The 26,859-nt window shown below is 41.0% G+C and overlaps 2 protein-coding genes and 2 long non-coding RNA genes across 4 annotated transcripts; 2 read left to right on the top strand and 2 right to left on the bottom strand.

Annotated features, from left to right (window-relative positions):
* dpt (dermatopontin) lies at window positions 1-4,497 on the top strand. Its single transcript, XM_018670079.2, has 4 exons — window positions 1-357; window positions 3,056-3,181; window positions 3,874-3,981; window positions 4,250-4,497. The coding sequence occupies exons 1-4, from the start codon at window positions 83-85 to the stop codon at window positions 4,314-4,316; spliced, it is 576 nt and encodes a 191-aa protein (XP_018525595.1). The 5' UTR covers window positions 1-82; the 3' UTR covers window positions 4,317-4,497.
* On the bottom strand, window positions 4,432-15,265 carry LOC108878982 (uncharacterized). Its single transcript, XR_001960272.2, has 2 exons — window positions 14,164-15,265; window positions 4,432-8,696 (listed from the first exon to the last, which is right to left on the bottom strand). It is a non-coding gene; the product is annotated as an uncharacterized LOC108878982 (long non-coding RNA).
* Window positions 15,266-18,396: 3,131 nt separating this feature from the next.
* LOC108878976 (uncharacterized) lies at window positions 18,397-21,855 on the bottom strand. Its single transcript, XR_001960271.2, has 3 exons — window positions 21,398-21,855; window positions 19,173-19,300; window positions 18,397-18,645 (listed from the first exon to the last, which is right to left on the bottom strand). It is a non-coding gene; the product is annotated as an uncharacterized LOC108878976 (long non-coding RNA).
* Window positions 20,896-26,788, top strand: zbtb11 (zinc finger and BTB domain containing 11). The gene is given in 12 exon segments (XM_018670069.2): window positions 20,896-21,432; window positions 22,235-22,485; window positions 22,609-22,840; window positions 22,919-23,232; window positions 23,234-23,622; window positions 23,624-23,930; window positions 24,018-24,341; window positions 24,428-24,842; window positions 25,049-25,166; window positions 25,250-25,408; window positions 25,491-25,666; window positions 25,754-26,788. Coding segments are annotated over 12 exon segments (3,537 nt in total). The 5' UTR covers window positions 20,896-21,122; the 3' UTR covers window positions 26,296-26,788.
* The last annotated feature ends 71 nt before the right edge of the window (window positions 26,789-26,859 follow it).

Here is a 26,859-nt window from a genome sequence, read left to right as displayed (position 1 = left end):
ACATCTGGACAACAAAAGGCTCAGAGGAGTTTAAACTGAGGCAGCTGTGAGGGAACGCAGCAGACGGACTGATTCCTTCAACATGAGTCCTACTCTGGTGGTGTTAGCGTTGTCATTGCTGGCCACAGTGGCAGCTCAGTCTCATGATCATCATGACATGGGCTGGGTGAACGGCTACCGCCAGAGTTTTAATTTCCAGTGTCCCCATGGAGAGGTCCTCGTGGCCATTAGGAGCTACTTCAGTGACAAGGACGGCTCAGACCGCTTGTGGACATTCGAGTGCCAGCCCACACCGGAAGGTCTGGGGGAGCCCAGTGACTGCTGGTGGGACGACATCAACCGTGCTGGGATGGAGTGGTGGGTCATATGTTGTATATCATCATATGTGTCATATATCTGTGTTTAACAGTTTGTTTTACTCACTTGTTATCACCTGTTATCTACTTGACTTTTACAGCTGTGAGCTGAGGCATGCTAGGATGTCTGTGGCATAGAGATAAACAGAGTTCACTTTGATGAACTGCTGCTGTAAATTTTTCCCCAGTTTATAATCTTAGTGCAAACAGCATAACACTAAGTGATGTGGCCAACAGGGATTTAACCAGAATGAACACCAGAGTCAGTTTACACGTGTACAGTCATTTTCTTTTAGTCTGTAGAGCAGCTGTGAATGTGTGGATTTGTCCATCTTGTATATTATATTAAAATAGAAAATCATTTTCTTTACATTTATTACAGACAAATCCATAAGAGGCACATCTTTGGCCCACTTGTCAATTACTGCTCTAGCCAACAGGCAGAAGTACAGATCAAAGATAAAAATGCCTTTTCCTAATTAAGTTATGCTCCTTACTCTGGCACATCCTTTGACTAACAACACAGGCTCTTAAAGGTCACTAATGGTAGAAAACAGAGGCCCATACAAGGCCTGTGTGGGGTTCGCTGCTGAAACTGTTGTATGAGCAAAACCACCCATGTTGCAGGTGGCTGGGTGACATACACACAGATGGAAGACCTCCAGACCTCATTTAGAGCTTAAAAACAAGTACAGCTGCAACCAGAGGATGTCTTCGGTCATTTAAAGACCCGATTACCTACATTTTGGCTGAACTCAAAAGTTCAACACATTATCACTGTAGTTACGCATAAAACACAGAAGAAAATAAAGTTGAGGCTGGGACTGAAGCTGCTGCTCCTACTCTGCCAATGTGCTGCTTTCACAACATGAGCTGTAAAGAAACTGTGTAAAGGGTTTTACCAAGTTTACATTGTTGAGAAATTGTATTTGCAAGTTTTGCCACACAAACTATTCTTATACATAGATATGTTGTTACAAAATATTTACACACAGTAACTACCATGTGTAACTGGTATATAGCTAACTGAATCAGCTATCTTAACAGACAAAACTAAAGTTAGCTTGCTAACATGATCCGTTTAGGGGATAGAAGTTATATGGAATATGGTCCACACATTAACCACTTGATAAGATGCTGTTTAGTAATGGTGTGAATTGAGAATTTTTAAAATTACAATTAGCAAACATAACACAATATACCTAAAAAAAAAATAGCGGTCATGCATTTCCCACTCATTTTAAACTGCATGAATAGTGCTCTCTGAAACAAATATTTATCCATATATGCATATATATATATATATATATATATGCATAAATAAAACAATTTACTCAGTTTTAATTGGTGCGAGCAGATCTAGTAACTCCCTAGCTTAAAATTAGCTAGTTGTTAATGAGAATTTAGGATGCACTCTTCACACAAATTGGGGATGAATTTATAAATAGCTGGTGCAGCCCAATCGTGAAAACTGGCAAAACCTTCCAGTCTCTCCTAAAACACAGTCTCAAACAAAGATTTTACTTCAGTCTTTCCACATGTCTTCTGTTACTTTCATGAAAAAATGTAATTCTGTCCACTGTTTTCGCATTCAGAGGAACAAAGCCAGGTCCTCCTGGGCCTGTATGAATCACCATCTCACTCAACAACAGCCATGTGTCTTGAACAGACAGTTCCTTGGAACACGACAACCTCCAGTGAATATTAACAAGATTCATCCAACAGGCCATGTCAATGGTCCTTCAGAGATATCACATAGTATTTTATAGGCCACATGCAACAGTGTCCTCCTGAACTTCTGCAACATTCAGAAAAACTGTAGAGTAAAAACAAAATATGCAGGGACAGAAAGAAAGCGAAAAAAAAAAAATCTTGTCTCTTCTTTTTATTTCCTTCTCATGACTGGCTTCCTTTACATACCATCAGGTGATCTTTTAATTTTACTCCACTCCAAATGCCACAACCTCAAATAAACACATTTGACTAACCATCAGCTGCACTGAAAGGTTGATATGATTAAAGGACGTGGCTCAACCTTTAGAAATCCTGTTTAGAGGGAGAATTGTAGCCTGACATCTCTTTGAATCATAGACCTAACTCAGATTACTGACTCAGCTATATCTGCCTTAGATTACTTTTTCCAGGTTGAAGAGCAGAACACATTGGTGCCCCTCAGATTTATTTCAAGTTAAGCTCGACTGCACCCAGCTCACTGATTCAAAGACAAACACAGTGAACACTCTCTATCACTGCCATGCCTGCCTCCCTTTAACATAGCTGTCTGTTTGACTTACACTGGCTAGGACATTACCCTGCAGGGTAACTACCCCCATTGGTTAAATGGCTGAAGGCTGTGCCCATGTTGCCATGACAAATGTCTACACATGCTACTGCTCCTGCTGCTTGGACCTGGTATTCTTAAATGTGTTGTGGCGACAGCAAAGTGTATGGGCCATAAACAACCTGCACTGTCAACAAACCAGTATTGGCTTCAAAAGATATAGACACTTTTTCTCTTGGTGTAAAAGTTTTTTCAATGTTCTACCTCTAAAAAACCCTGAAGGTTCATGTTTAAATACAGAGACATAAAGGGATTTGATTAAATAGAAGCAAATGGGGAGTCATTTTACATCTTTTTCATTGTCATGAATTATCAGCGAATTTTTGTTTAACTTAACAACTCTCATGTGTTTTTGCAGGACTTCAACTTGTACCCGCAATGGCCTGGTGGCGGGTGTACAAAGCAAGTACTTTGAATCTGTTCTTGACCGGGAATGGCAGTTCTACTGCTGCTATTTCAAACGCCGTTGTCCCTACTCCTGCATGTACGTTACCACAGGAATATGAACATCTTAATAGCTGACTTAGATGAAAAGATTAATACCACTTTTGTCTATCCATTAAATATGATGCAGAAGCCAGGAGAGAGTTAGCTTAGCTTAGCGAAAAGACTAGAAATAGGGGAAAACAACTAGCCTGGCTCTGCTCTAACTTACTACCTGCAAGCTCATCTAAAGCTCACTAATTATAATATCTTGTTTTTGTTTAGTCAATACACAAACAGAAATGTAAAAATGATCACCTCCTCATTTTACAAAGGTTATGCTTTTTCTTAGATGTGACGCTGCTACCGGAGACAGAAAATCACTGCTCTTGGCCAAGAAATAATCCAGCATATAACCACCTGAAAAACTTATGCCTCACTTTTTGTATGGATTAAACAAATAACATATTTATTAGTGAGCTGTAGAGGTGTTGGTAGGCAGACTTTAGACAGAGCCAGGCTAGCTGTTTCCCCTGTGTTCAGTTTTTATGCTAGGCTAAGCTACCCTTTTACTGGCTGTAGCTTCATATAGTGTATAGACATGGGATTGGTATCAATTTTTTTTATCTATCCCTCAGCAAGAAAATGAATAAATGTGTTTCCTAAAATGTCACACTATTCTTTTGAAGGTTCACACTTTAATACTCAAATCATCCAACATAGTTTTTCTCAAACTTTTGTTGCTTTCCACAGGAAGACCACTGACATTCCTGAATACTACAGAGAGGAGGGAGAACTGGTGGTGCCTAGTTATGGTTACTTCATCCGAGGTGCCCAGACCACCTTCAGTGGAGTGCTAAGGTTTGTTCAAAACATCTCCTTTTTTTCCAAATAACTTCTGATCCCATACGGCAGCGGTTTGGATCCAGAATCTAACCAAAAATGTTGAAATTCTCTCATGGCTGACTTGGAAGAAAAGGTATCTGTTGTGAGCCTTATGGGACCAGAATTTATTGGCAGACCAGACAAAAAAAAAAAAAAAAAAAAAAAAAAAACAACAACAGAGAACCAATAAAATTTGGTAATTTATGATTGCTGAACTGACAAGTTTGTCCTTCACTTTTTTCAGAGACCGGCAGTGGAAGTACATCCTGTGCAGAATGACAGACTTTGACTGTGAATTTGAGAATTTATAGATTTGTAAGCAGCATTTTTGTCTAACCATAAACAGTTCTAACCAAGATACATATTTACTCTTACATTTAAACAAAAACATAACACTGACATTATACAGAACTGGTATGGTTCATGTTTTCATTCATGTATTTACTTTTAATAAAGGGATCAACCACAGGCATGTGATATATGCCTGTATAATCACTGTTTTTGTAGTCTAGCATGCAAAATGATGGCTCATATAAAAATAACAGTTAAAATGAACATAAACACAGAGGGTCAAATGTCTCCATTGGACATTTTGGACAGCTCAGGTGTTTTCATTTAGTTGCAGGAGGAGCTGGAAACATGTGAAAGTGGTTTTACAAAACAAAGTCAACTATTTGATGCTGTGTTTATGATGATAGGAAACACTACGTCAGGCTCTGCTCAACAATCTCTTAGTTGGGGTCATGTGACTTTAATCACCAAAAAAGGCTCACACAGTTTTCATGCTCATAAAAGTATTCAGTGAGTTGCAGGGTGTGATTGATTGTAATATTGTCTTGGAAGTAACACTTGGAACAATCGTGTTGGAAATAATGAAAGTCTCTCTCAGAATTACTGGCAACATGAGCTTTGCATGCAATGAAATGTGTCCCGTCTGCTTTCAATTGACTCCACATCACTACTTTAATAAAGTGTCTGGTTCAATTTGGCAATTACAGCTATATACTGTACTGGAACCCATGTGACTGTGCTTTCCAAATTACTTTAGATTACTTTGTATTTTAGATTACCTTTCAAATTTAATTGTCATGTTGCCAAAAAGTCACCTTGCATGATGAAAAAAGATTAAATAACAAGGATCTGATGTTTAAAATTAAGCACATTAATTGAAATAGCATTTAAGTAACTGAATACAATACACTAAAATTGTCTAGGGAGCTAATCTAGCTAGAGTATGAGCCTTCCAAAAGCACAGAGAGGATGAACTCAGCCATGACGACATCAACAGCTCATTTGGGCTTAACTTGGCTGAGTAAACTCAACACTACTTGATATTGCCATAACACAAAGTTCAGAGAAAGAGTGTATTTGTGTGTTCACACACTGCTCGAAGGGTCTGACATTGGGGATTACCATATCAACAGCTAATCATTTTTGTGACGTGATATTTTTCCTAATACAAAAAGTGGAGGAAAATATTTTTTTTTTTACATTTACATTTACATTACATTTTAGGAGAATAGTTTAACATTTTGGGGAAAACATGTTCTTGTCAAGAGTTAGAGGGAAAAAATGATTGTCTGATGTCTGATTGTCTGTTCAATTTAAGGCTAAAGCTGCATCCAGTTAAGCGTTAAGACTGGCTCTGACTAGAGGTAACAAAATCTGCCAACCAAACTCATTTAACCTGCTTATTAACAAGTATCATGCTTGTTTAGTCCATTTATAATCTGTGGTGATAGAGGAACAGGTTGCTGTTACTTTTTACCTTACGACAGAGCCAGGCTAGCTGTTTGCCACTACACTCTATATGCTAAGTTAACTATCTAATGGCTTCAGTTTTATACTTAATAGACAGACACAAAAGTGGTTCTCACTTAACTCCCAGTAAGAGAGCAAATGTGTTTTCCCAAAAATGTTTGACTGGTTGATGGTTAATAAGGCTAACATCAAATACTTGAAAAAAAATGTTTACAGTGAGACATGACAGTTCCTTTTTGACTTAGACAACAGTAGTTTAAAAAACACAATCCCAACTCAAGGTCCACTTACTAGCTTTTTCCAGAGCCTCTGACTACATTGTTTAGTTGAACTTTTGTGCTAACACTGACAGTATCATAACAGCTACTGAGCTTGCATGTCAACAGATCCATCTCCACAGTAAATGAGAAAACCTGAATTGCTTATGACCAAGTTTTAAAGCTCCAGAAGAAGTTAGTAAGTGTAGAAAGTGGACCTTGAGTTGAGATTGTTATGTAAAGCATATTTACATTGTTTATACAGTCTTCTTACATAAAACTTTGATCCTATTTAACTGAGAGCTGGTGTGCAAAATGTTCTCCAACTTTCTGACTTCCTCAACCAACTTAATGAATGGTGTTCCTGTGAACTTCCCAAGATTGAAAAGTGTTTTTTTTCCAATACATCTAATAGCATGTGAATTCATGGTTAGCAGTAACAGAGCAAATATGGAAAAATAAAGTGTCTAGCACCCACTTTGCTCTCATTTTCATTCCACCTATTTTGGACAGGACAAGCAGCATTTCTTAACCAGCTCAGTTCTCCAAAGTGCTGTTAAAATCTATTGAAACTTAATGGAGTGGACTGGTTGGAGGTCAGCAAGCTTGCTGCACCATCTTGAAAAGAGCTGGGGACTGGGCCAGTAGCTTTCAGCACTGTTTGTTTATGGCAACTGCTGACTCAGGGCACAGGGCCAAACACCACAGCGCGACACAGCTGTCCCCTGAGCCAGTGGCCGGTGGCGAGCCACACGCCTGCAGAGGCCTCCTGCCCTCAGAGATCCACTGTCCCTGTGGTGGAAGCCTCCTTCCTGAGCTTGAAAAGAGAGGGGATATATTGTCCCACTCTATCCTCTCTGCCCTCCAACACGTTTTCATTACAGCAGGATGAAAAACGATCCTTTCAAAACAATATTCACACCGGCTGTAATTAAAGTTTATAGGAGGAGCCACAAAGCTATTAAAGTCTCCTTACTGCAATCACTTTTGGAATCTGTAGTTAGCCACCATATAATTAAGAGCTAAGTATACATTTATGGCAACAAAGCTCCATAGAAAAGAAGGATTTAAGTTCTGATGAAAACTGGCTCCTGTTTTTAACAGAATGCACTGAGCTATGCATCGACTGTTAATATTTAAATAGAACCAAATGAAAACTTATTTCATTGTAGTGAATTTACACTACATTCACAGCAGACATGTGATAGACTTTGTGTTAGGATATTATGACATATTCCTTAAAGAACACCACCACCAACCAATCCCTCATGAGTGAGTTCACTTCTGAGAAAAATAAAGGAAATCACCTGTTGGACATCTCACTAAAAGAATACAGACAAATACTATTTGACAAGACTTCAGTTGTTGAATATTGGTGGAGATAATGCAAATGAACACTCAATTTACAGTATTTAGAATTAGGTAAACTGGCCTAATATTGTATACATGTTGAAAGACAACCCTTCTAAAATGACAAGCTTTGAGCTAAATGCTACATGCTAACATGCTGATGTTCACCATTTGCTATTTAGCTGTAAACACAAAGTACAGCTGGGGCAGATGGAAAAGTAATTACTCTTGCATTTACTTGGTTATAAACCAAATAATCAGATGTATTTTGACCTGATAACAGCTCTAGCTAGCTAACAAATGTTATCACAGTTCATCCTGAGGGGAACATGAATGACTTCCAAATTTCCAAATTTTCAAATTTCATAGCCAACCGTCTGACTATGTCGAGACATGGTCATGAGACCTCATGGTTGTGCTAGATGAAAAGTCTGAGGATCACGAATGTCATTAGGATTCATCCTCTTGGCGTCTTTAATGTCAGTATAAAATTTCATGGTAATCCATTCAATAGTTGTTGAGATATTTCTGCCTGGACCAGAATGGTGAACTGATCAACCACCTTTGCCATCCTTGGAGCTGTGCTAAAAATGCATAACTGAGTTTAAATAGTAATAATAATAATAATAATAATAATAATAATTGATGTAGTACCTCTTAAAACTTACTTTATTTTATTCAAGACAATAAATAAAATAACAAAATCAGTTAAAATCAAGACAATAAAATAACACATAAAACAGTTAAAGGTAGAAATAAAGGATAAAAGTAACACATAAAAGTAACAGATAAAATAACTATGCAAGTACATTTTGAGAGACAATTTAAAGGCAGATAGTGGGGTTTTTAGTCTAAGTTCCTGAGGTAAGCAGTTCCAGAGGGTTGGGGCTTTAACAGCAAAAGCCCTGTCCCCCTTGGTTTTCAGCCTTGCCCGGGGCATAGCTACCAGGGAATTATCGGAGGATAAGGTGTAACTATTTAAATACTGAATAAACTTACTTACTTTCTATTAATCATAAATACAGTGCAAATTGTTATTTTGTGTATGTTGATTAACAGAATACCCCACAGAACACCCACTATAACCGATGAGCCAGAAAAGCACTTGTATCAATTAGAAAACTTGAGAACCCCTGTACTTACCATAATTCCTCTTAAATCAAACACAAATCATCTCTGAACAAAAACGAGAGCATGTGATGTTTTTGTACTCACAACCAATCCCTGAGTACGTCCTTGTCTCCACTCAGAACTTGAAGCCAGCTGGTGCAGTATGCCTGAGTTCATTAGCTGTGATCCAGTGAGGCTTCTGTGCAGCCAGAGCTAAGAATGAAACAAATAACAGCCTCTCAATATATAATAATAATAAGAGGCTACTGCATTCATGCTGAAAATCCTTCTAAAATTAATTTTAGCGCTTCCAAAGTGGTCAGTGCTCAGAACTCATGCTGGGCAAAAATACAGTCAAATACAGTTTCTGTAGTATTGTGTTCTGCCAACAATAGTGGCTGCAGACATTTTGACCTGTCATAGACAGAAAATGCACACTTCTGATGAGATTAAGTAGGAGGTGAAAACAGCATAGTTAGTATAAGCAGTTGCTGCTATCACAATCTCAATCCATAACAATCTACCCTCCTCAAGCATTTTCATGTTGTTATTGCACCCCACAATGGAATGCAGTGGCAATGCTGGGTGGTTGTCACTCCTCCACTTTTGGACCAGACTAAAATATCTTATTTGGATTTCCATGAGGTAAAACTGAAACCTCTGGGTTCTGTTCCTGAAGTAAGAAAACTTTGTTCAAAACCCCACTGACATTACCATTAATATACAGTGGGGTCCAAAAGTCTGGGAAAGCCACTTTCCCCATGGGAACAGTAGCTAATAATTAAAAATCCAGTTGTGAAACAGAGTAGTTATTGTTTGTTGTGTAATTCATTCCACATGTCTAGATAAAGATGCTAATTTTTTGAATGTAATTTTATTGTTAATTCAATATTTTTTGTTTTTTTGTCCATCAGTGAGTTGAGAGGATGTAGTTAGTTCAGACATGTCTGTTATAACAGCTGGACAGAGAGCTGTAAAAATGACTTGAGAAGAGATCTTAGAGATTAAAGAAACACTGAATGAGAGACTGCACTGAGTTCCAGTGGCTAGTGGAACAGAGGCTAGCTCAGACTTGGCATCAGGACCTCAGGTCTCTCTGGTTTATGACCAGATACCTTCACACTAATAACCTTCCCATTAGGCCTAAGTGGTCTTTGTTTTTAGTGCTAATTACCAAATGTTAATTTGCTAAACTAAGATGATGATCGTGATAAACACTAGACTAAACAAGTTAGCACTGCCATTGTGAGCACGTTGATATTAGCATTTAGCTCAAAGCACTGCTGTGTCTAATGCTGCATTCACATGCTCTTTGATGGTCCCATTTCTTGATTTGGGAAGTCGTTCTTCAAACTTTAGTATGTTCATGTGCTTGAAGTTGAAATTTAGAAACAATAAGGATGCTATAAAGAAGAGGCATTGTATCTTATCACTCAGAGCCTGTAAACAACATGTTAATAGCTGTCAACTCTAAACCACATTACAATGATTTTCTGATTGAATATAAGCTGTAATCAAAATTTGGGGTTTGGGTCCATTATTGTACACCAATTTACATATAACCTAAATAAAACATTTTTATGATCACCTCACAATTTCTTGTATACTGCAGCATTCTTACAGGACAATTTTGTTGGATGTTATTTTACAATAAGGATATCTTGGGGTAAGAGAATAAGTACTCTGCACTGGAAAACCACATTAATCAAATTATTATTGACAGTTACATCCACTGCATTGCTTATGTAGAATTACATTAACATAATTTTTACCTCTCAAATCAATGGGATAACAATGAAATGAGATGGGAGTTATTCCCAGCACACTGTGACCCCTTCAGAGACATCAAATCAGAAACAGTAATTTTCAAACTTTGGGGCTGATTATTTTTGCTGACATACTGTTTTAATTCAAGATAAGTGATCTGTTCTCAGCCATTGAAGAAGTGAGGGGCAGTGTTTGGACGCAGGCAGGGAGAACCCAAGTGAGTGAGCACCATGGAGTGTGACCCTGACCCAGCCCCGGGGCTGCACAGATAGCCTGTTTATTTTAGGGAGCCTCTGCCCGCTCTCACTGCTCTCACTTGAGGACAAAAACAGCTGCCTCTTTTCATGTCTGACAACAAGGGGCGCAGCCCAGGATAAACCCACCAGAACTCATGTGCTGCTTTTCTAGGAAGATTTAAGTTATGGTGGTGTGAATTCATAGTACATGGACACAGCAGGAATATCAAACTGGTGGAATTCAATCAAAATATCTGTCCCTTTGAGTTCTGCCTCTAACCTAATATAATTGGTGTGAATTAACTCTCATATGGAAGAATTTAAAAAATACATTTGAAAAATTTAACATCAACATCTTTTTCCCCAGAAACAATGTACTTGTTACTCTGAATAATCTGCAGATCCCATCCTCAGGAATTTTAATAGGGACAATTTCTTCAGTGGAATGTACTTCAAGTTAAAACTTTTGACCATAAGTACCATGTCTGCATGACCAGATACCACTATGGAAGTAATAACATATGCTTTTTGTATTTTATTTTTTTTGGTTAACCAACACCTTAAAGGCTGAATTTGGGCTCTTCTGAGGATTTAATTAGTTTTATTCACATTAAAGCGGGACTATGGAAGTCTTGCTGGAAACAGCCACAGGATAATTTCCCAAGATTTTGCTGAGTCAGATGCTTTAAAGACATGATCATCTGGGGACCTGCCAGAGAGTGGAATGGAACCACAAGATCAAAAATAAAAAACAAGCATGTATCCTGGTGAGGTACAGGTTGTCTACTTACTCAGTGATGTCAGATTCACACTTAGCTAACATTAGCCACCATAAGCTACTGGTCATACCAGACCAAGTCAGGCTGTAGCAGCAAAACCCCTGAGTGTATCAAACTGAGCAAGAATGCTTTTTAATGCTCATTAATTCAGCTTTTCATTTGTAAGAGGATGATTGTATTATTTCTTCTATCAAGAGTAACATAGTGTCTCTTTAATGGTTGCCTAGGATGACCACCAGTGTGGGTTTTCATTTTAAACTACATCAGATGGCTGACAGCCTACCTTGCAATGACCCGGCTCACATGTTGCAACACGTACAGTACAGTCTATACAATATAGATCTTATATTTGGGAGTGTGAGATCAACCAACACAGAGGCTTTTGTCCACGGGAGGGTTCAAAACCAAAAGAAGCATGTGTAAACCTGTGGCTTGTTGGGCACGGCACAGGTTAATAGTGAGGGGTGTGTCCACTGCCACTATTCTGCTCCACACCTGTAGATAATGTCGTATTTCATCACAAATGAGGACATGATTTTGAGTGTTCATCTGAGACTATTGACTATTGGCACCTTGGGATTTCCAATAAGAATTCAATCACATCTAACCTCACCTTACAAACCATTTAGTTGTTGTACTACAACCTACAACAGAATGGTTGTTCCACCAAAAGTGATTCTTTGATGAATCTACAAACAACAATTTTGGGGGAATAAACATGAACAAAAGGCTGATGGGAATCCTCTACTGCCCGAGTGTTACAGTTCCCAGTCGCTGACTCTTGGGAAAGATTCTTTGCATTGAGGACTCGGGAGGGAGCTCTGACCCTGTGTTTACACAGTCAACTCGAGTTCGTCCTGTGATCACAAAATTATGGTGTCAGATAATAGAAGCTGGTTGAGATTTAAAGTTAAGAATAACAGCTTACTCGTTTTTTCCCCTCTGGGTCTATGGAGCAAAAAGTCTGTGATTTGGGAAGGCAGCCAAAGCATTGTGGGAACATGAGGTGTAAGGTGAGCTCAGTGACCTACTGGTTCCCAGCCTTCCCTTTGGCTTTCTCACTTTCTGTGCTTGCAGTGCACCTCCAGACAAAAGCATCATTATTGCTCTTGGATTCTTCACTGGTGAATTCTTGGTAGTGAAACAGCACAGAATAAATTAGCCGCTTTATGGCCTGTGATGGAGAGCTGAATGGATCCATGACAAGTAAGCCAGCATCTGGTGTTTCCACTCATTCAGACTCATAGCAGGAAATGTTACACCACAATATTTCCAATGGTGGTTTTTGTCTCTCTCATTAGCCGTGATGAACTTGTGGCTGCATTTCCCATAGGCCTGAGAATGAAACAAATGCTGCCCCAGAGTGCGATGTCTTTGGCGGCAGACATTATTCTGCATTTTTACTGGATGTCCCTGCAGGTGAAAGGTCAAGGCTGTGAGTGTAAAAGATGTACTGAGTCTTGTCAGCGTGTTAATCTGTCTGTTGGCCAGAGGCCCAGGCAGAGAGAAGAGCAGGACTCTAACGGTATTGTGTTACACAAAACAGGTTCTTCTCACACCATCAAGCACGTGCTCGTGTCTTAGTTGTGTGGAACCCAACCGTGACCCAGAGTTTAGATACACTCCCGCAGTTTCTCAGGATATAGAAAATACATCACAAGGTACAGAACAATGCTCACAGGACACATGCTGACATTCTTGACATGACATGTTTTTCCATTAACTTGGACTCTATATTACTGTAAGCTAATGGAGTCATATTGATCTTTGGAGGTGCTGTTTGGCAAATTTAACCTTGGAGAAAGCCAGGATAGCTGTTTCCCCTGCTGCATGCTAAGCACTGCCTCCAGACAGTCTTTGCTCCAGACACACAGGCATGCGAAAATACCGAGCTATTACTTTAAAGAAGATGCTACTGCATCATTATGAAGCTTGCTTCCACTGTACTTCCTAAAATCACATGTAATCAAATTAAGATCCATTCAATGTCACAGCTGTCTAATTAGTTTGGCCAATAAATACAAAAGAGAAATGGAAAATGCACCAAGAGGAAACAGACCTTGAAACCCAGTTTGTCTTTTAGTCTGAAATTCTCTTATTGGCTTCTCTTTGATCTTTGTCTCAAAGACCATAAGTTCAAAACCACAGCCAGGACTGTTTCATTGTCTTAGATTAGATGAGCGTATCATAGCACCTTACACCCTGAACTGTGGGCTTCAGTGTGTCCCTGTCGGCTAGATAATACTTAAAGCCAGACTCTGAAACTTTTGAAAGATGCAACAACACTTTCAAAAGTTGAATTCTTAATTGGTGAAACACAGTCTTGCTCAATCTGATACATTTAGGAGCTTTCTGCTACAGCCTTACTTGGTCTAGTATGACCAGTAGCTTATGATAGCTAATATTAACACAGTCTAGAAGCTACTGTGAGGTCAGTTCACTGACTTCATTAGTTTTCTCTACCTATGCCACTACCATTACCCTATTCTTGTTTTGTCTTGTTTAAAGCAAGCTTTCTCAAAGAGCCTCTACATCTACTAATATTGGCTTGTTTGATGAGCATGTGGCCTTTAACATGTAATTGTGAATTAAATATAAATTGTATTGCATAAATCTTGAATTTTGAACAAAGATATTTGAGTACTTCCCTCAAAACTCTCACAGTGTGGTTTGACTAAACGAACCACTATTCTCTCGTCCCAACAATCATGATTTGTTGTGTTTCACCAGCACCCAAAGTTTTAAGGCTTGTCGAGAAACAAGCTCACAGGCTATATTGCAGCCAATTTGCAGTAAATACCCGTAAAATGTCAGTCACTCTTAGCCAGCCAGACAACAAAGCTCTGAAGGATAAGCAAAAGTGGTGACGCAAGCAGAGTCGTGATTGTGAGCTCTTACATCATCGTCATCCATTCATGGCCTCTGTGCTGCAAAGCCGTTTCCTTGACAAACTGGACTGATTGCCAGTGTCCCTCCTCCATGTTGGACTTTCTCCCTCTGTGTTCAGCAGCACTGAAAAGGATTTGAGAAAACATTGAATTATGATACAAAAGTTTCTCTCACTCTCATTAATGAGCCACATTGTAATCTACAGGTGTGCCTGCATCTTCCCTGCTTGTCTCTGGCAAATTTACAGCTGGCACAGAAACTTTCAGGCGTGTAATGGAAAAGTACCCCAGTGCCAGAAGAGCTGTAGCAAGCTTTCTATCACATTGTCTAGCCTTGGGCACCACAAGAGCAAGACAATGAAAGATAAGGCAGTCTCCACTGGCTTGGTTCCCCAGCTGGGTTTGTCCTTAGATAGACAGACACCTTTATCTTGCTCAGGAGTCTGGGTCAAACACAAGATCTTTGTGACTGCCTTTAAGCTCCAGTTCAGAGCCATTAGTGTAACAGGAGAGATAGTAGATAACAAATCGACAGCAAATCAAGATTACAAATTTACTGTAAACCTCAGACCCATTATATCCTTTAAACTGCTCCCCCCACTCTTCCATATGTATCATGTGTTCATGTGGTGGGTAGTTTATTTTGGAAATTCATCAGCAGATAGGCAGGGCTTAGTTAGTATGTTTACACATAAACAGTTTTGCTAAAAACTGAAACGTTTTTCCTTTGTGTTTTAAAAAAGTTCCACGTTCACATGACAACATTGAGAAAACAATCTTCATGCACACTGATGTGCAAAAATCATTGAAAAGGCAGCATGCCAGGCCAGTAGACAGTGATACAGCTTAAAAGAAAGGGTTCAATAATTTGGGAAGGAAATATGCTTAATTGTTTTTTGGAGGACAGTTAGATGAAAAGATTGATACCACTCACACAATTATCTGTAAAATTTAGCCAGTTAGCTTAGCTTAGCACAAGGACTGGAAACAGGATAAGCAGCTAGCTTGGCAGTGTACAAAGATAACAAAAGTCACCTACAGGGACCCTTAAAGATCTCTGATTAACATATTATATCTTGTTGGTTTAATCTACACATGAGCATACAGGATAACGCCACAATCCAGTGTAGACTGTACACTTTTTGCTAAGAATCAAATTAGAACTTCTAGTTTTTGAGCGAGGACAATCTTTTAGCTAACCAAATTCCTAAGTATTTAAGGAACGTCAAGTTTTGTGCACTTGTGAATTGCCCACACTTTGTGTTTTTGGCGTTTAGAATAAGATTTAAATGAATCAAAGATGGTATCATCAGCATAAAAATAATCATTGCAGTACTAACCTGGAAAATAATAATGATATTATTTATAAATATAGCATAAATAGCAGGGGTGCTAATATTGATCCCAGTGGCAAACCTTTATCAGCCATCTGGGGATTTGCATTATTTTCTTGCAGAAAGACTCAGTTATGAGCTGACTAGTGATTTCTGGATTTCTGAAGTTTGGTTATTGGCTGTCTGGACAGGAATCAAAATAAGCTTATTTCGCATTTTCATTTTAGCTTATTTTGACTTTTTTGGTATTCTACAGAATATTTCTACTATACTATGAGTGTAATAGAGATGAATGGTGCAAGTGTAGATGTACATCTGTAATGCAAGACAAATATAATGATCCTACTTTTGTCCAAGAAAGGCTGTAAGTAAACATTTTTCAAGTGTTATTGAATCTACATGAACAAATGCACAACAGATGCTTTTTATTCAGGAACAGTAAATGTAATCTTAAATTCACAATGCCGGCAAAGTCCTGATCATTTTATATCAAGGTCAAAACTTTAACTTAAGGATGAACAGAGGAGAATTTAAAGCCTTTATTCTTGGAAAATCTTTTGTGTACACACAATATTAGCTTGCTTCAACTGAGAGTGGAAAAAGATTCAACAGCAAATATACAACAAAATGCCAAATGGTCAACCATGCGGGTAATAGGGGCACTGATGAGTGCTATTTCTCTGCTCTAAATTGCCAAGGGCTACGTTTACTCGCTCTCGTTTCAAGGTTAGAGAATGAGGAGAACATTAGTGTGAACCATTTTTGTGGGCATATATGCATCACATAAGGTGTACTTGTACATGACAGATGGTTGAAAGAATCCATTAAAATATATTTTCTTACAACATATCCATTGTGGATGGAAGCATCTTTGCTCAAACCACACAAGAAGTAACAGTAGTAGTGACAGTAGTTATTCCACTTACGGTTAAAATGGACAGCTGTGGTAAGATATTATATAAGATGCAATTATGGAAAGCTTTTATGAGAGAAGTTCCAGTCTGTCATTCAGAATGAAAGTGCTGAAGTCAGTGATAAGGGCATCGAAGTGGGTAATGTACGGTGAAAGAGGGCAGCCCATAAAGGCACTTACAGATTAATGTTAGCTATGAGTACAAATGTGTACAGGATGAAAAAAACAAAGATAACCTTAAATGGGTTGGATGGGAAATCAAACACATGCAAATAACTAAACATCTATCTAGTCAAAGGGAAGCTCTCAGACAAAGCACTGACAGAGAGCCAGTTCCAGCTATCAAAGACACTTGTCAAAACCTTAAAGAGATTGTTTAACACCAACAACACAGACAAAAAGCAGATAAGAGATTAGCACAGGACATGAGATGATCGCATACAGGTCAGGTCATTCCCTACCGGTGTTGCCACTGATAATGTAAGAAATGTAAGAGGTATCTGTAATGAAAACAGAGTGAATGAGTATATTAGGTATATTTCCAGAAATGTCAAACTACTCCTTTAAGCTTTCAGCTTTTGTTAGAGCTGAACCCTGTGGGCGCTGGATTTTCCTCCTCTTTGCATATGTCTGAAATGCCTTGACTCAAAAGAGTGGGTAGGTTTTTACTTGTCTGAAACATACATCAACTCTCCTGTTATGAGTCATGAATGTTTTTGTCTTTATACCAGCAAACCTGCATAAAACCACACAATACCTCCAGAGAGAAGGAAGTGAAGGCTGGACCAAATACCTCAGCAGGAGGAAGTGACAAGGTGTGCAGAGCAGCTATCACGCTGCATGTTGACAGTGGGGCTAAACAGAGGCATCTTTGTTGGACAGAAATTTGAATGTGAGGACATCACAGATTAGTTTCAACATTCAAGCAACTTGTAATGTGCAAAAAACCTAAAGTGATGGCTGAATGGAGCAAACAAATTGTCCTCTGAGACAGAAACACAATGACAGAATGCAAATACCTTATTTCTCAGCATGCATATGACCACTCAACAACATGTGTCTAACATCTCTAGTATATGCAAGGAAGAGGTTTATGCTCACTTCTGTGGTAAGTGAGGGTGAAAGTCTGAGCCTGAGTTACAGGTTGACTCTTGGTGGACTAAGTGCGGTATTGAGACACCAGTTTATTCAGTGAGTCAGAGATTTGTGGCCAGGGTTTTAGTTCAGGCCACAAAGGCAGATTCTGATGCAACTGAAAAGAGCAGCAGAGTCTTTGGCTGAGAGCACATGACAACAGGTGGAAGTTTGACTGATACTGAGACAGTAGACAGAGAAATGATTGCACAAGAGTGGCTATTTCCACATAATACACATAATTTTCATTCTGAGGCAAAAGTAAATGAGCCCATCCTCTTCAAAAGTGACAAAAGATCTTAATGGGTCGAACTGTGACAAATATGTTATTTTATATATTATTCTGAGCTTTAACTGGTCCAGTCAGTGTAACTCTGAAAGCTGAAGTGCAGTGGTGAGACACATTACTGACCAGCATTTGATCGCAAGTTTGGTATGTGACACATGGATGAGCAACAAATTTTGTGTTGCCCCTCCCCTCCAGATCAGAGTAATTCTCTGAAAATGTGACACTGTGGTGAGATTGTGAAATGAATAATTCCTTCTTGCAAAAGCCAACATGTAAACTAACTCTGCAGTGCCCTCTTACAGTCACACTATTCCTGTAAGTTTCAGCAAAAACAGAGCAGTCAGTAATTTTTTTCAGATCATCTGTGGCATTTGTGTGTGACTAATAGATGGAAAAAGTGGAGCTGATTCATGCTCCCTCTCTTAATTTCATTGTGGGGAAACAACTGTTTTGGGGACAAAATGAAGGTGTCTGAACTGTCTGAGTGGCCTGTTTGCCTACAGCTGAGGCACACTGTGGGAAAAACAAAGAGTTGATGAATTGTATTGGTAAACCAGTCAACAGCAAATCTGATAATTGATGAATCATTCATTTATTGAGTAAAATACCAGACATGTATTAGTTCCAACTTTTAGATCTGATGCATTTTCTCTGTTGTTTATCATAAACAAAACATATTTGGGTTTTTGGACTGGTGGTCATTCAAAACAAGGTAGCTGAGGAGGTCACCTTGGGCTCTGAGACTTTATGTTGAGCAGTGAGTGGCTCAAGGGGTGGCAGTGTCTTTCATACGGTCCACCACTGTGGCCCAGATTGGAACACCTAAAGCACAATGGGATAGACTGGATTATCTCAACAACAACAGGATGGATTGGCACAATTTGCTCTGACATTCATGGTTCCCACACAGTTAATTGTAATGACTTTGGTAACCTCCTGTCTTTTCCTCTTGTGCCATCATATTTTTTTTTCCCCAGCACTTTTTTGACCAAACACCTGCAACAGTAATGATGCCATAAATCTAAATGCTGTACTTGGTCAACATAGTTAACATTTTCCTTTTTAAACATCTGCATGTTATCATTGACATTGTGAGCATGTTACTGTTAGCATTTAGCTCAAAGCACTATGTACAACCTCACAGAGCTGTCTTCTTATTAAATGAATAAATCATCAATAAATCAATCAAGAATGGAAAAATTCATTTGATGGTTATAAGATCTGCTGCTGAAGCCTTATGGAGTTGATAACATTGTTAATACACAAGACATATGTGATGTGAGGTACTTGGTAACAATGACAATAGATTTTCTCCAACATCTAAGAGAAGTTGCTGCATTGATACTCACCCCACATTTGACTGTGGTTAGGATGGACCATCTTTTAGAGACCCTGGTTTCATGTGTGTGTACTGGAAAATCCCCACCCCCGACGAGGGTATCATTCTCTGCATGCCTCTACTCTCTGACTGACTTATCTGTGGGTGAGAACAAAAAGACAGTTTCCCCTCAGGTGTCAATAATGACAAGTATCATCCTCATTGCATCAGATGTACTGTAGGTATGAATACAGTCAACTATGATTTGCTCTTGAAGACTTCGTATCTCTTTAAACTTGTTCCTTACAAATCTCTGACCGTTAGAAAGCTTTATCTAAAACATGAGTGATAACTGACACTCAGATGCTGTCCCATAACTGAAGCTAATGTGGAATGTGCTGTGTACAGATATATGATTATCTCCACCACTGAGAAAGTTAGTGTATCTACTCTTCTGTCAAGGAGATGATGTAAACTTAGGCCTGGTCCCCTGAGCACCAGACAAACAGTATATGCTTAAACACTGATTTTATAGCTATGAGTTAAATTTGAGAGATGTTTTTCAAGTGACCTGCTTTCATACTGACTAATAACAGTAAAAAATACTTTCATCCAGGAAGTGAATCAATACCTCACCTGGCTTTATTCCTTTAGACTAATTTTATCAATAGCATGGCAGCAAATGTTTAAAATAAGGAAAATGGGGAGGGAAAAATAAGGTGCTGAGACAGGATTTAAAATGTTAACAGTGAGGGAAACTCTTTCAGTGAGAGGTAAACTGTTCCACAGCTGGGGGGCAACAAATGGAAAATGTTCCATCATCCCTGGATTTTAACTTGGACAACAAAAAGGAGAATCTGAGCGAAGGATTTGAGGGTCCATGTGGTGGATTACAGACTGAGCAGGTCAGAAATATAAACTGATGCCTTAAACTTTGCAGATGAACATGACTCTGACTAAAAGGTTAGACAGGAGTGAAGTTATGGCCAACTTGATCTGCTTGCCTCCTCACTAACTGAATGCATTCAGAGTGAATCATTTTGGTTTCATGTTTAATTAGCAGCTTATATAGAGAAGCCCCAAAAATACCCTTATGTCTTACTGTTGGTAGGATGGTTAAGCAATTGAAAACTCATCTGAATCATAACTTTCACTGTGTGTCTAAGTAGTACATGTACATTAAATAAGGAAAAGCAAACAGTAATCACGACTCCTATCGGCTAGGACTGAACTGACACATTTCTGCACAGTGGAGTGAAAGGTGAGAATGATTTAATGTTACTGGAAGAGTAATTACACACTTTAACTCAACCGCTGCTGTGTAAGCTAGTACTACAGCTGCATCCAAAGTTAATCTACCTTTAGGTACTAGAATATTTCTTTATTTAACTCACATACGTGGCTGCTACAATGTCTGTTTAACTTTGATAACCAACAGTCCCAGAGTGAATTAAAGGACTACTGCTAGAAATATACTGTATATTTTTTCATCTTAAAAAACAAACAAACAACAACAACCAGGCAAACTATGACATATTTTGTGGCGCCTGGTTGGTTGTCTTAGTTTTTTAGAATAAAAAATAAAAAGATTGCTTGGAAAAAGAATGGCAAGAATGGTAAATACATAAAAACAAAAGAGGACATCAAATAAATAAAAAGAGGCTTGTCTTTCTGCGGTGTTATAAATTGGGACACTGCGCCCTCTTGCGGTAGATAATGGTCACGACGCGCTTCCGCCATTGCTTACGCAAAATCCGGTTGTGCAGCAGCCATTTTGTCTGTTCGGGCAAGTCTACCCTGACGGTTGCGAACTGCAGTTCCACCTTTGGAAACAATTTGAAATGTTGTTGTGACATTTCCAATTCACGTTATCTCGTATCTGAACGGCGTAGAAAATTTATATCTTGATTTTATATGTCCGAAGAGGACCGTCCTCTTCGTGATAAATCCATAAATCTGAAAAACGCGGGTCAGCTGAGCCATGTCGTGTGAAGAAAGCTACTTGGCCATCATTCGCTATCTGACTGATGAACGGGAGCCATATGCGCCGGGAACGCCTGGTAATACCAAGAGAAAAATACGCAAAGCTGCCACCTGCTACGTCGTGAGAAACGGGACTTTGTTTTATCAGCGTCGACTGAAGGGCCAGAATGATTTCACAGAACTGGAGGTGGTGCTGCAGGACGGTCGGAGGAAGGAACTTATCAACGAGGCGCACATTATGGAAGGAGGGGAGCACCTCAACCAGCAACTCACCTGGGAGTACATATCTCAGAAGTACTGGTGGAGAGGTGAGATACCGAGGCTAAGCACAGTGGCTAGGTGGACGTAGTCACAACCACTGTGATGGAAGCAGTCAGAGAACCGATGTAAACATAAACCCGCGACAAATATAAAAACGTACGCCACCCGTCTCCACCACACACTGAGTTGCTCTCTGTCTCCATCTAGTGGCTAGCTGAAGTGCTAGTTTTGTTGTTTGTCGTTGGACCTTTTATTCTTATGGATTACTTGTAATCTCAGCGGTTTTGAGAATTAATTTTACGTTGACCAGGAGACTGTCCCCTCAAGTAACTTTGAAAACTACACGATTGCACGTGAATGCACCACTCTACACATGTTTTTGTAGGAAGATAGAAAATAAATACAAAAGATGTACTGGATACAACTATATTATCTATTTAATGTAACAATTTGTTTCAGAGCCTTAAATGTCAATATTTTCATTTTATTTGTCTCTTATGATTTTAACTTGAATACCTCCTTTTTGAGCTATTAATCAGACATAACAAGCAAAATACTATGAATATCAAGAAGAATTTGTCACCTTAGGTTTTGAGCAATTGTGAGGATTTTTTTCTGATATTTTATAGAACAAACAGTTAATTGGAAAATATTTGCAGTAAAATTTAGAATTGAAATAATCATTAGCTACAGTTCCTCTAAGTTCTAGTCTACCCACAGACAAAATATTCTAACACCTCTCAATGTTATATAATACAATTTAGCAGCACTACAAAAGCCTCCAGAAACTGTAATCACTATGGCTGGTTGTTATCAGTGAGTGACTTGTGCTTTTTGTGACACCCTCAGGTATCCTGAAGCATGTGAAAGACCACATCAGAGAGTGTGCTCAGTGTCAGAGCAGGCGGAGCGCTGACGACAGCGCTGGACCTCGGCTGATTTCCCGGCCAGGGAGACGCAGGGCGGCTGCCAACGTGAATGATGAGGAAGAAGAGGAAGAGGAGGAAGAAGAAGGAGATGATAGTTTAATCTTCACTGACTCATCTCCTCATCTTAGATCCAAGTTGTCCAAGACAATGGCCAAGCATGAACTGGTTTTTGTAAGTCTTTGAAATGTTGTTTCACTCCTAATAACCACAATGACGTGATGTTGATCGTCCTACAGTTGAGTCTTTTGTTAATGGAGCCTTGTTGTCGGTGTGTCCTGTGGGTGCTCTTTCCAGGTGGACAGCAAGGGCGAGGTGAATCAGTTCCTGCCCAAACACAGCCAAACCATGCTGGACAAACTCAACCAGCAGCGTCTCAGCAACCAGTTCTGTGACATCACACTGCTTATTGAAGGAGAGGAGTACCGAGCGCACAAAGCTGTGCTGGCAGCGTGCAGTGAATACTTCAAGGAGCTGTTTTTTGAGAAGGGGGCCGTGTCCACACATGAAGCTGTGGTCGACCTCTCTGGTGAGTCCAGTTCACTCATCTCTGTGCTGAATGTTCTGCTCATTGGCTCAGCTTTAACCTTCAGTCTTCTCTCTCCAGGTTTCACCAAAGCCAGCTTCCTCCCGCTGCTGGACTTTGCATACACTTCCATGCTCACATTTAATTTCTGCATCATGGCAGATATTGCCAACCTCGCCCGGCATCTGCTGATGACAGAGGTGCTGCAGATATGTGAGTCTGTGCATAAGCAGGTGGAGGAACAGAAGCTGACGGTATATCAAAGAGGAGACGTGCACACCGTGGTGTCGAGCTTACCGACGTCTCAGGATGAAGTAAAGGATGAGTCCTACATGGTGACCATAGAGAGTGACGGCAGAGCTGTGGTCACCCACAGCGGTGTTGCTGTAACAGGCTGATTCTTTGGCTTTTGTAGCACCTTCCAAAGAAGCTTACATGGAGCAGCCGATGACTGTTGTTACTGAAGCTGTAGAGGGGGACAAAGTGCATGATGGGGAGGCTGGTCAGAATGAAACAGTGACTCTGATCACTCACAGTGGAGAGGCTGAGCCTGGAGAGACTGTCACTCTTATCTCACGCAGTGCAGAGGGGATGGATGGGGAGACGATGACAGTGGTCACCCACAGCGGACAGGCCGGAGCCAGCGAGTCTCTGGCTGTGGTGTCGGCCTGCCTCGCAATGGAGCAGCCACAGGTCGCTGAAGCAGGGACCTTTGTAATCAACGTGGAGCCAGACACAGTGAGCCCCTCAGAGGTCCTCAAACTGGCATCTGCAGCTGTCGCTGAGGCAGCAGCAGCAGTCGCCTCAGGAGAGAACGGATCCAGCACCTCCACCCCAGAAACGCAAACGAGGGCGCCCAGCTAAGGTGAAGAAGGAGGTAGAGCCAGAGGAGTACACACCATTGGAGGAGGAGGAGCCCTCTGCTGATGAAGGCCACGCGGACAAGCAAGAGATGATGTCAGACGACCCCAACAAAAGACGACTCCGGCAGCGCTCTATCGCTGAGGGCGGTTATGCTCGTCTGCATATGGGGCTGGAAGATGAAGAGGAGGGGAAGAAAAGCTCAACCCCACCACGTGCCGCCACCCCTAAGGTACACTGTTACATTGTAACCAACATTTTTCTATCACATGCTTCGTCAAGAGTGAGAATTTGTTCAAGTAGGTTAATGTCTGTTTAGGTGGGTCCGAGGCCTGGGAAGAGAGGAAGACCGCCAAAGCAGCCAGTGGAGAATCAAGCTGAAGGACCGTCTGTGTCTGAATCTGGGGCGGAACCAGAGGTCAGCACTGTGGAGAGTGTGGCAGTCACAGAGGTCAGTACAGAGGAAGCTGTGACAAAGGTGGTGGAGCCAGAGACCGGAACCAGCCAGGATCAACCTCCAGCAGCAGGCAGCGCTGTGGAGGGAGAGCACACGTGCTCTGAGTGCGGCATGTCCTTCCAAAGACGCTACTCTCTCATCATGCACACATTAAAACACGAGAAAGCTCGTGGATATAAGTGCAGTGTAAGTACTGGTGTTGGTCAACATGTCAGGTTTTATTGTTAACATTGTCAGCAGGTTCTCATCATGGTGTCTCTGTGTCCTTGTAGCTGTGTAGTAAGGAGTTTCAGTACGCTGCCTCGCTCCGCGCCCACCTGGCCCGACATAAGCAGCAGAGCAGCCAGCGAGCACCCATCGCCAAACCCCCGGTAGAACAGAGCTCCGAGGGGAAGGCAGACAGCGATCTGGACGACAAGACTTCATCGCCGCACACCAAGCGAGAATTTGTGTGCGACATCTGCGGGAAGACCTTACCAAAGCTGTACTCTCTGCGGATCCACATGCTGAATCACACAGGTGTGCGGCCTCACTCTTGTAAGGTCTGCGGCAAGACGTTCGCTCACAAACACAGTCTGAAGATGCACCGAGCGCTGCACGACGTCACCAAACAGTTCCAGTGCGAATTCTGTAAGAAGTCTTTCGTGAGCAAGAGGAGCATGGAGGAGCATACCAGCCTTCATACAGGTCCATACACTCTGGTTAAAGTTTGTTTTCCCTAAAGGGCTATTTCACTCAAATTGCTAAACGGTTACAAGGGTCTGAAAATTCTCGTCTCTTATTGGCTGGCAGTTATGGTTTAATAACATCACGTTGCAGCTCTGTTCTTTAAGGTCAAATGTGTTCAAGATTCGGAAGCTGTTTTCACTGTTTCCCTTAAAACCAACCTGCAGGTGAATCAAAGTACCTCTGCAACACGTGTGGAGCAACTTTCCACCGGGCCTCAGCTCTGAGCAAACACATGAAGAAGCACCAGCCCAAACCTGATGTCCGTCCATTCGCTTGTGCTCAGTGAGTACCTGTTCATCTTCACATGAACTGAGCTGAGATTTCAATACATTTTTACTCTCATTTCATTTCATCCTCTCCTGCAGCTGTGATAAGAGGTTCTATGAAGCAAAAGATCTCCAGCAGCACATGAATAAGCACATGGGCCTGAAGCCCTTCCAGTGCCAGGTGTGTGGGAAGTGCTACAGCTGGAAGAAGGACTGGTACTCCCACGTCAAGTCCCACAGTGTGGCTGAGCCCTTTAAGTAAGTCCGACAGAACTGTGCTCTGCTTTTCATTAACGTGCTGCCCAGAACATCACTGCATATTATTATTACGTCTCCTCAGGTGTAATGTGTGTGGGAAGGAGTTCTTTGAGAAGGCTCTGTTCAGGAGACACGTTAAAAAGGCCACACACGGGAAGAAGGGCCGAGTAAAGCAGAACCTGGAGAGGGAGTGTGAGCAGTGTGGCAGAAAGTTCACTCAGCTCAGAGAGTATAGACGCCACATCAACAACCACCAGGGTGAGACTCAGACTTCATGTGTTTGTGTGAGATCACTTACGTGATCTGTTGTAACCGTGATGACTAATTTCCCACCCTTCTCTGTAGGAGTTAAGCCGTTTGAATGTCTGACTTGTGGCGTTGCCTGGGCCGACGCCCGCTCTCTAAAGCGTCACGTCCGCACGCACACTGGCGAGCGGCCGTATGTTTGCCCCGTGTGCCAGGAGGCCCACATCGACGCACGCACTCTGCGCAAACACATGGCCAAGTACCACAGCGACAACCTGCCTGGCAAGATCATGCTGGAGAAAGACACCCTCCAGTTCCACAACCAGGGCACCCAGGTGGAGCACGCCGTCAGCATCCTGGCGTCCGACCTGCCCCCCGAGCTCCGCCCCGCCCAGCAGCCGCCCTCAGAGGAGATTGAGACGGTGCTGATCACAGAGGAGACGGTGGAGGCCGTGGAAGCCGTGCAGGCTGTTCAGGCCGTGAGCGACGGCTCGGTGGCCACGCTCTCGGATCAGGGCATCATGCAGGTGGTGAACTACGTCCTGGCCCAGCAGGCCCTTACAGGGGCCAAAATCGACGAGGCACCCGAGGTGATTCAGACCATGGAGGTGGAGGTGGCTCACGTAGCTGAAGTCGAGTAACTTTGTGCCAGAGACTCTCAGAGATTCTCTCACACAGACTGATCCCAGTGTTTCTCACAGTCTGTATAAAATGTAACAGAATGTAAAAAGCTTATTTTGAAATTCTGAAAATGTACATAGTGTAAGTGAACCATGAGTGGAGTATTTACTTTCTGTTCAGCTCAGACCTGTATGTTTGATGAGTCGTGTTTGTGCACGCATTCACATTTCTGTGTGTATAAATACATAGGAAGAAGTAACAAGATTAATTGATGAGTTAAGTCTATGATGCTTGGCTCTCGGCAGAAATAAAGGTAGACATAAGACACAGCATGTGTTTTGACTAAATGTATTTAATCTTATCACATCTCCATCTATCACTTCTGTTGCTGACAGAAGGGCTGTCAGACTGCACTGTAGACAACTCCTGTCACCTCAGCTGTCATGGCTGTGGGTTTATGTACTCCCCCTAGTGTCAGCTTGAAGGACAAGCAAATAAAAAAATGCCGCCTTATTGTTTGTTCATTGTCACATGTTGTTTCCAGGAGCATTTCTTTCTCAAAGTTGTATCAGAATTTAGCCTAT

Source organism: Lates calcarifer, linkage group LG17 (genome assembly GCF_001640805.2).
Source record: "Lates calcarifer isolate ASB-BC8 linkage group LG17, TLL_Latcal_v3, whole genome shotgun sequence".
Lineage (NCBI taxonomy): Eukaryota > Metazoa > Chordata > Actinopteri > Centropomidae > Lates > Lates calcarifer.
Note: the sequence above shows the minus strand (reverse complement) of the source record. Positions and strands in the feature narration are given on the sequence as shown.